The 10,101-nt window shown below is 32.9% G+C and overlaps 1 protein-coding gene across 1 annotated transcript; it reads left to right on the top strand.

The window, feature by feature from the left end:
- The first annotated feature begins 952 nt into the window (after window positions 1–952).
- Window positions 953–3,266, top strand: LOC145000844 (formin-like protein (DUF1005)). Its single transcript, XM_078960126.1, has 2 exons — window positions 953–1,887; window positions 2,285–3,266. The coding sequence occupies exons 1-2, from the start codon at window positions 1,259–1,261 to the stop codon at window positions 2,994–2,996; spliced, it is 1,341 nt and encodes a 446-aa protein (XP_078816252.1). The 5' UTR covers window positions 953–1,258; the 3' UTR covers window positions 2,997–3,266.
- Window positions 3,267–10,101: the final 6,835 nt, after the last annotated feature.

Here is a 10,101-nt window from a genome sequence, read left to right as displayed (position 1 = left end):
AAAAAAAAAACTGAAAAAAAAACATTATAAAATATGATATAATAATCAACTTTAACCTAATTGTTTATTATTATTATTATTATTATTATTATTATTATTATTATTATTGTTGTTGTTGTTGTTGTTAGAAGTTAGTCATGATATTTTGATTTTGATTTGGCAATGGTTAAGATTATTTTCAAGTTTGCTATTATTCATCTTTATTAAGAAAAGATAATAGTGTTGTTCCATCACTGGAAGTCTCGATTTCGGCCCCGAAGATTTTGTACTTGTGTTCCGCCCCTGCACACAAATATAAGTATTATAACATATATATTTTAAATTTTCAGTAATTATTTATGAAACGAGACCATTGTATGTTTTTAGTCTTTATGTATTCATATGTATCTAATTTTGTTATATATTTGAATTAACTTATGATTTTGATATTAATTTCTCTAAAAATATTTATAAATAAATTACCGAATCCGAATATCCTCCGAGTACACATCACTCACCAATCGGCTAAACATATACCTAATAACGAGTTCTATAATCTTGGATAAAACACCCATTAAAGCCAAACCCCAAGAAAAGTTAATGTAGTTTTATTTTGATTTAACATACAATTAAATAAAAACATGTGTAAGTAACAAAAAAAAACTAAACTACATAATGAAACTACCAATATTATTAATAGATTACAATGATTAAACATAAAGAATACATAATTTAATTATTATTTTGCAAATAGGATTCATTGAACTTTTAAAAACAACATAAAATGAAAAGATGCAGTAACAAACAAGAAAGTGTTCTGATATGAAATCCAATAATAAAAACATAAAAAAGGTAAGGGGCTAATAATAAAGTTGAAATGAAAACTAAGTGCAAAAGTAGACAACTAACACATAATACAAGGATCAAAGTTGCAAAAGTTCCTTCCTCTGATCTTCTCCCTCACACTCACGATTTTTCCGTACATTTAAACCTTTGAAAGAGGAACAAAAACACTGATAATTTTCAGTTACAAGATTGCGACCACGAAGAAGATCGATCATCCGGATAAAAAGCCTGAGCTTTTTCCTTTTGCAAACATGGCCATCACCACCTTCACGTTTCTCAATGCATTCTTCCTACTCCACATCCAGCCTGTTGTTGATTTAATCTTCTCTTCATCCGCTTCTTAAACCCTATCTTTCCACCAAATTCCGCCGCCTCTTCGTCGACTACTGTTGAATCGCCGGAGAAAGGCGAAAACAATTTTCAACAATACAGTATGGATCCTTGCCCTTTTGTGCGTCTTACAGTAGGCAATCTCGCTCTCAAGATACCTGTAGCGTCGAAAGCTGCTCGCTCTGTTATTCACCCGTCGTCGTCGCCGTGTTTTTGTAAGATTAAGCTGAAGAACTTTCCTGTTTACACTGCCGTGGTTCCGTTTTTGCCGCCGGAGAGTCAGAATGTTGAAGTACAAACCCTAGCCGCTACTTTTCATATGAGCAAGTCTGATCTCGATAGGCTTGTCGCTAAATCACTTTTTGCCGGAAAACTCAGCTTGAAAATATCGATTTTTACTGGACGGAGAGGGAGTAGTTGCGGTTTGAGCTCCGGTAAGCTGTTAGCGAAAGTGACGGTTCCGTTGAATCTCGCCGGAACGGAGAGCAAGGCTTGTGTATTTCACAATGGTTGGGTCACCGTCGGCAAAGATGCGAATAAAAGCTCTTCAAGCGCGCAGTTCCATTTGAATGTCAAAGCGGAGCCGGATCCGCGATTCGTTTTCCAATTCGACGGTGAGCCGGTGTGTAGTCCGCAGGTTTTTCAAATTCAGGGTAATATCCGGCAGCCTGTGTTCACTTGCAAGTTCAGCTTCCGTTCAACCACCGCCGGTGACCGTAATCAGCGATCCAGGTACCTTTTCTTCGTACATTAAGGCTTTACGCTTTCGATTGGTTCAAGCATTCATGATTACTTCTTTTAACTTTGTCGGATTTTGATTCTAATTACACAGTACTTATAGAAATTAAATCGATAATGTATCTCTGACATTGTTAAGGTTGCTCAATTTTTTTTTTGTTAATTTGAATGCAATACATAAATATAATACTTTTCCTGTTGAATAAACCTTAAATTGAAGAAGAATCTCTGCAATTTCCCCCCTCCGAGACGGGATCCCTAACTTTATTTCATCTGATATGATTCAGATTTCAGATTACAAAATTCGAAAGTATTATTTAATTAAGACACAATGTTCTTTGCTTCACGTCTGGGTTTAATCAATTCTCTATTTTCAATTTGTGTACAACAGATCTTTACCACCAGACATCAGTGGTTCACGGAAGTGGCTGAGTTCATTCGGAAGCGACAGAGAACGACCAGGAAAAGAAAGAAAAGGATGGTCAGTCACCGTCCACGATTTATCAGGGTCACCGGTCGCCGCCGCATCAATGGTAACTCCATTCGTCGCATCTCCTGGGTCCGACCGAGTCAGCCGCTCCAACCCCGGTTGTTGGCTCATCCTCCGTCCCGGCGACGGAACATGGAAGCCATGGGGCCGCCTTGAAGCCTGGCGCGAACGTGGTGCTCACGACGGACTTGGGTACAGATTCGAACTGATCCCCGACTCCGCCGCCGCCGGCATCGTATTGGCTGAATCCACATTAAGCTTGAACAAAGGTGGGAGGTTTATGATCGATTTAGGTGCGGGGGCGGGCAACGGTGGTAGTGGTCGGAAATCAAACATGGCGTCTCCGGTGTGTAGTCCGAGAGGGAGTGGGGATTTCGGGTATGGGCTTTGGCCGTACTGTGCTTACAAAGGGTTTGTGATGGCGGCGACGGTGGAGGGGGAAGGGAAGCGCGGGAAGGCAATGATGGTGGAGGTTAGTGTGCAGCATGTGAATTGCACGGAGGATGCAGCGGCGTTTGTGGCATTGTCGGCGGCGATTGATCTGAGCATAGATGCCTGCAGGCTTTTCTCTCAAAAGCTGAGAAAGGAACTATGTCAGCCTCAAGAACTATGAACTTTTTTTTTTTTTTTGATTTAGAGAAATGTTTTTTTTCTGGATTTAGTAATTTTAGGTCTGGAAAAGTGGTGGAAATTGGACTAACACTGAGAGGAAGTAGATGTGTTTTGTATAGAAGGAGAGTGGCACTAGCAGTTTAGCACTGGCACCGGTTGTTTTTTTGTTAACTAGGTGTGTGGTTTTTTTTGTAATTTTTCTATATCTTTTGGGTGATTTTTAGTCAGAAGCAAAACTGTATTTCTCCAAATATGAATTTGTATTTTTCTACTGATCATTTTTTGTTGAGAATTATCGTAAATGACAACTTCATGTGATGTCTGGTGGTTTATGGCGTTACCTTCAGCATTTATTCATTCATAGTTAAACGAAAGATAATTTTTTACAAATGTATTTTCTTATTTATTTATTATTTCTATTACTTTTGTCTTTACTCTCTAATATGGTAGTCTTTTCAATTAAAACTTATTCAATTAAGTTTGCATTATTAAATTGGAGTGATAGATTATCAACCAATTGTTACACAAACAACTCATACAAAAAAGTAATAAATTAATACAAATATAAATTAGTGGCTTTATTACTAAGTTGACGGAATTCATCCTATTGTGGAAAATTATGTTATTATGGAGATTTTTTTAGTTGTTTTGGATTGAGGAGTTGGTGTTTAGGTGTCATGAACAAGTTTAACGAATAAACTTTATTATTGTGAATGATTTGACATGTTCAATCTTATTAATGTAAAATCTTTGTTGCAAATGTATGTTATAAAAGCAAAATTTGGTTTATTGAGTAGTTATTTTATTTTTATTATTATTTTGTTCATAATCAGTTGCATTTTTTGTACCATGAACTTTTTTATCATTTTTAACCACAAGATTTGGAAACAAAGGAAACCTTAAAGATGAAATTTTACTTTGTAGTTGTGGAGTTCTGGTAAGAAGATGAAATTTTACGTGATAATTATGGCACCCATAAAATCTTTATACATTACTTGATATTTGTCCAAGATTTACCATCTTCTTACTTAAAATAGAGTAAAATTTCATTCTCAAGGTTCCTTGGTTCCTAAAATTTCATTTTCTTACTTGAAATAGACAAATATTTGTCACATATATGTCATCTCGAAAAAATTTGTTCATGAAGGCTTGTAACAACCCAATAATTGATTTCATCCGATCAGAAATTTATTTTTATTAAAATTATATAGATGGATGTCTTTTCTAACACTTTCACAAATATGAATGACTTTTCTTAGTAACAACTAAAGATTTTTGTTTTTCTTATAATCAATATGAATGTTGATTTTAATAGTCAAAACTCAAACGAGTACCTTTAAAATTGGAATACTATGGTGAAATAAAAGTTACATCTGTATAAATTTGAATTGGCCTAGGTATCCCCAATGCATTACGCATAAGTAAGTCTAAATTATATATTTATATATTATCCAATAAATTAAGAAAAACATGCCGATTAATAATAAAAAAATACGTCGTAAATTTATAGCTTACCAAATAATTCACAAATAAAAAAAGAAATGATACAAAACATACCTTTTATAGATAAAACTATTTTAAGCAAAATCTTATTGAAAATCTGTAAAACATTTGTCTAAAATAAAAAATAAAAAATAAAAAAGGAAGGAAAAGAAGATTTGATTTGGAACACATCCTCGCACGGGTCTCAACATTTATTAAATTACCAAACTCCCAAAATAGTGGTAGGCATCGTGCTATGCATATTTTAATATTCTTACTTTTTTTTTTTTTTTCCAAATTCTTTTTGACGATTTATATTGTTTATTCTAATATAAAATTAAAAAGATGATTTTAATTTATAAATGTTTCACGACATTATCTAAACTAGCAGGAATCAAGTGTGTGCCTTTGGCGCTGTGTTGCATTTAAATGATGATAAATATTTATGTGGAAATTGTCAATGGATAGTTTGACGTTATGTCGTGAAGAAAAACGCTAAGTCAAGGACTGTGAAATTGTTGTTTGCAAGAATTTAAAAACTCGATTGTGGAGTTGTTGATGCTCATTTTGCGAAAGTAAAACAATCGAGTGTTTGCATCTGTGAATCAATTTGAAGTCAATTGGGTTAATGCATATGGGTTCAACATATGAATTTTTGATTTCGCAAGTTTAGAGTTCAAGAACTAAACTGTGTTCGCATCTGGAATGAAAATTTTGTGGTTCGCATTTGATTAATTAGGTTAAAATGCGAAGCTTCTTGTAATTTCGTCTGAGCTGCTTCAATAAGATCTGCTAGTAGGTTTTTTGGGACCAGTAGTTTCAATCGATTTTGAAATTGAGTATTGTTCGCATTTGTATGAGTGTAGTCGATGAATCGATAAAGCAAGAACATATGAGTTTTGATTCGCAATCGGATTGATGATTGAGGGATGATTCGTGAAGAAAAACGCGAAGTCAAGGACTGTGAAATTGTTGTTTGCAAGAATTTAAAAAGTCGATTGTGGAGTTGTTGATGCTCATTTTGCGAAAGTAAAACAATCGAGTGTTTGCATCTGTGAATCAATTTGAAGTCAATTGGGTTAATATTCGCATATGGGTTCAACATATGAATTTTTGATTTCGCAAGTTTAGAGTTCAAGAACTAAACTGTGTTCGCATCTGGAATGAAAATACCAAATTGTTAGGCTGTTACGATTTCACCACCTAAAATATGTATATTTGTATTATAATATATTATCTTGTTAGTATTTCATGAATGCAATCAATAACACTGCTTTGAATGCGAAGTTGGATTTAGCTTTGCTATAAGTTTCAATCGATTTTGAAATTGAGTATTGTTCGCATTTGTATGAGTGTAGTCGATGAATCGAAGCCTATATTTGTGTAGGTGTGTATATGATTAAAATATTTGTTATTTACACTATTGGGGTTGAAGTTGAGTTTTTTTATAGTAATGTATATATAATGGTAGTAGAGAGTTGTTTACGTAGTATCGGATGTTGTTCTTATTTTTATTTTTTTTTAATAGTAAGTTTTTTGGGACCAGTAGTTTCAATCGATTTTGAAATTGAGTATTGTTCGCATTTGTATGAGTGTAGTCGATGAATCGATAAAGCAAGAACATATGAGTTTTGATTCGCAATTGGATTGATGATTGAGGGATGATTTGTGAAGAAAAACGCGAAGTCAAGGACTGTGAAATTGTTGTTTGCAAGAATTTAAAAACTCGATTGTGGAGTTGTTGATGCTCATTTTGCGAAAGTAAAACAATCGAGTGTTTGCATCTGTGAATCAATTTGAAGTCAGTTGGGTTAATATTCGCATATGGGTTCAACATATGAATTTTTGATTTCGCAAGTTTAGAGTTCAAGAACTAAACTGTGTTCGCATCTGGAATGAAAATTTTGTGGTTCGCATTTGAATAATTAGGTTAAAATGCGAAGCTTCTTGTAATTTCATCTGAGCTGCTTCAATAACATCTGCTATTTCTCGAATGTAAGCAATGAGTGAGAGGAGCACGTGGTGGAATTGTTAGAGAGTTGTTTACGTAGTATCGGATGTTGTTCTTATTTTTATTTTTTTTTAATAGTAAGTTTTTTGGGACCAGTAGTTTCAATCGATTTTGAAATTGAGTATTGTTCGCATTTGTATGAGTGTAGTCGATGAATCGATAAAGCAAGAACATATGAGTTTTGATTCGCAATTGGATTGATGATTGAGGGATGATTTGTGAAGAAAAACGCGAAGTCAAGGACTGTGAAATTGTTGTTTGCAAGAATTTAAAAACTCGATTGTGGAGTTGTTGATGCTCATTTTGTGAAAGTAAAACAATCGAGTGTTTGCATCTGTGAATCAATTTGAAGTCAATTGGGTTAATATTCGCATATGGGTTCAACATATGAATTTTTGATTTCGCAAGTTTAGAGTTCAAGAACTAAACTGTGTTCGCATCTGGAATGAAAATTTTGTGGTTCGCATTTGATTAATTAGGTTAAAATGCGAAGCTTCTTCTAATTTCGTCTGAGCTGCTTCAATAAGATCTGCTACTTCTCGAATGTAAGCAATGAGTGAGAGTATCAATTATCATTTTAACGATCAACTTCTCCCATAATGATATCTATAGTACCTAGTATCGTCATAATATCATCCAATTTCATTCTTTTAACTAACTGAGGAAGAATTTGCAAATTAATAAACCCCGGTGGGCGAATTTTATAGCGCCAAGGAAAAACACCCTTATCTCCTATCAGAAAAATTCCCAATTCTCCCTTTGGTGCTTCGACTCTCGCATAAAGTTCTTGCTTCGACAATTCAAAAGTCGGAGAAAAAATAATAATTTATTATGATGCAATGGATTCATAGTCATGTCTTGCTAAGGTGCTTTATTAAGTATTTTCCACGCTCCTCGAGGCCATTGAATCTGCTGCAGATGTCATCATAGAAGAAGAAGCTGTTGTTCTTTTTTCTGCATCATGAATGCCCAGTCTTTCTCTGCTGTCAACTCGACGTCGTCGTCACCTGCAAGCCGACGACGAAACCCCTTGTCGGAATTCCAAACGGGAAGTGGAAGGAAGAGCCATGATGCAAAGAGGAAACGAAAAACACACAATACACAACGAAGAACAGAAACAAACCTGAAGAACTGATCGACAGAAAAAGGAAGAAGAGTTGAGAAGCAGCAGGAAGGTTTGACGAATGGTGAAGGAACGTTTGACCTTACGTGGGAAAAACAAATAAAGAAGGAAAGATAAAGGCGGTGGGTGTGTCCAATGTGTTAAATCAGTTAAAGAACAGGGGTTAGAACCGTGTAAAGCAAAAATTAATGTGGCAGATATGTAAAAAGGAGTAATCATGTGGCAAAATTCTAATTTACTAAAAGTTCCTGTTCACCAACCCGTTTGTGAATTAATATATAAATCAGTTAAAGAACAGGGGTTAGAACCGTGTAAAGCAAAAATTAATGTGGCAGATATGTAAAAAGGAGTAATCATGTGGCAAAATTCTAATTTACTAAAAATTCCTGTTCACGAACCCGTTTGTGAATTAATATATATATAATACCCATGACATAAGTTTTATAGTATAACCATTTATATACCTTTTCAGTCGTTCTTTGTTGTCTATCATGTGGAAAGTTTTTTGTAATTAGTTTAAGATGTGATTTTCACCCAAAAACAATAACATGGACAACTTATGTTAAGCTTTGAAGTGACAATAACATCCAACAAGAAATAATTTTTATTTTTATAATAATAATATAAAGGCCAACAAATAATTTTGAAAAAAGTTCAGATAAACAAAATAAATTACTAATAAAGTAATCGATCATATTGAAAGTTGACAAAAAGCAAACTTTCTAATAATAAAGAAAGTGTTAGGCAGGATATTTGAATATTATATTTAATAATAATGAACTAAAAAGAATAATCAAGAAAACCAAAAAATGCGGTTAATAAATAAGTAAATTAAATACAACTTAAATACAGGATGAGTGGTCTGTTGCCCCACCCAGTTGTGTTTGAGGCCTAAATCTCTAAATAATTAAATATAATTTTTAATAATGATATTTTTCCAGAATTTTACTATTAATTGCTTGATATAGAAAAATGTAATCTGAATATTATTCGAATTGTTTTATTGTGAGAACATTTTATGTAAAGTTAAAAAATGGAAATTTATATTTTGGCATTATATAACTAATTTAATTTATCTTTGGAAAATTACAATTATACTTTTGATTTTTAAGAATAACTGAAAACTTTCACTTGATCTAACGAACTGTGAAATTAATACTTTTTAGAAATTGTTTGATTTTGTAACTTTGAAGACATTATGTTTATAAGGAATGTTTGAGTTTGCAAAATTTGAAATCAAATCGAAAGTATCAAATGTGAAAAAACAGATAAATAAATCAGATCTTTAAACATGTGTAAATTGACCTAATAATCTACATGCAAGTTAAATTAAGATTACCCGGATCTTTTTATCGGAGTTGGGAGTAGATCATAGGGATTTGTTTAAGGACGGTCGGGTATGTTAAAACCGGATCCTATGCACTTTGTTTTCCAACCCCCAAATGATGAAAACATACAAAGTTTGATTAGTAAAATAGTAAATTATAGATTTAGTCCTTGGACTATTTCTTAATCTATTGTCTAAGTTCATTGGTCATTTAAATGGTTCGTCCAAACTAGTCACTCTTTGATGATTATTTGAATAAGGGTTTTCCACCACAAAGATTATATAACATTGTCTCTTACTATTTTACAAGTCATATTTTAGGAAATATATGTAAATAACCACCATACTTTCAAATATGGATCGTCAATTTTTATCTAGGAACAAAAACACAAGCTAAATAGTCAGAGTTACGTTTTCGTTTAGAAGAAGAAAAGCTGCAAAAACGGTTCTGTCTATGGCTCAAAGGAAGAGCCATATATATATATATATATATATATATATATATATATATATATATATATATATATATATATATATATATATATATATATATATATATATATATATGACAAATTAGGGTTTAATCTTCTAAATTAGTTAGGAGAATCTCGAATTTAATAGCATAATCAATGGTTTCTAAAATAACAAGATTTGTCAATTTTATCATAATCACCCACTAGAATTCGTTTTTTCCATAAAGAAACTAATTCTAATTTCCGAAAACATTTTGGGATGTTGCCCCAAATCCCACTAGGGGTCCCTAGGATCCTGAAAGGGGGCGTGACCCCCTTGACCTCTGCTTTTCTATCATATCGGTTAATAATTTAATCTTATATATGTATGTACTTCGAATTTCTCCAAACATATAATAGAGTATAAACAATAAACCTTTTAACTTAAATGTTAGTTCTAATTACACAAAAATATCAGGTGATACTAAAATCACCAACATAATATACATAATGTATATATTTAAATAAATGTTTGATGATGAGACTATCGTTCTAAAAATATTAAGCTATATTATATGCCTAGGCCATACACTTATACTAGAAGCTTGGAAAAGGAAAGGGATTTAGAAGCTTCCTAAATACCATCAAGGGGGTGTTTTTTTAAAAAACAAATCTTATTGCTTATTAGTTTATAGCTTATGAGCTAATAAG

This window comes from Lactuca saligna, chromosome 6 (genome assembly GCF_052625555.1).
Source record: "Lactuca saligna cultivar CGN05327 chromosome 6, ASM5262555v1, whole genome shotgun sequence".
In the NCBI taxonomy this organism is placed as follows: Eukaryota; Viridiplantae; Streptophyta; class Magnoliopsida; order Asterales; family Asteraceae; genus Lactuca; species Lactuca saligna.
Note: the sequence above shows the minus strand (reverse complement) of the source record. Positions and strands in the feature narration are given on the sequence as shown.

Bases quoted from the DNA above. Each gene is read 5' to 3' on its own strand.
- LOC145000844 (XM_078960126.1), top strand. From the start codon at position 1,259: ATGGATCCTTGCCCTTTTGTGCGTCTTACAGTAGGCAATCTCGCTCTC. The intron at 1,888-2,284 runs GTACCTTTTCTT...TGTGTACAACAG, and splicing joins GACCGTAATCAGCGATCCAG to ATCTTTACCACCAGACATCA.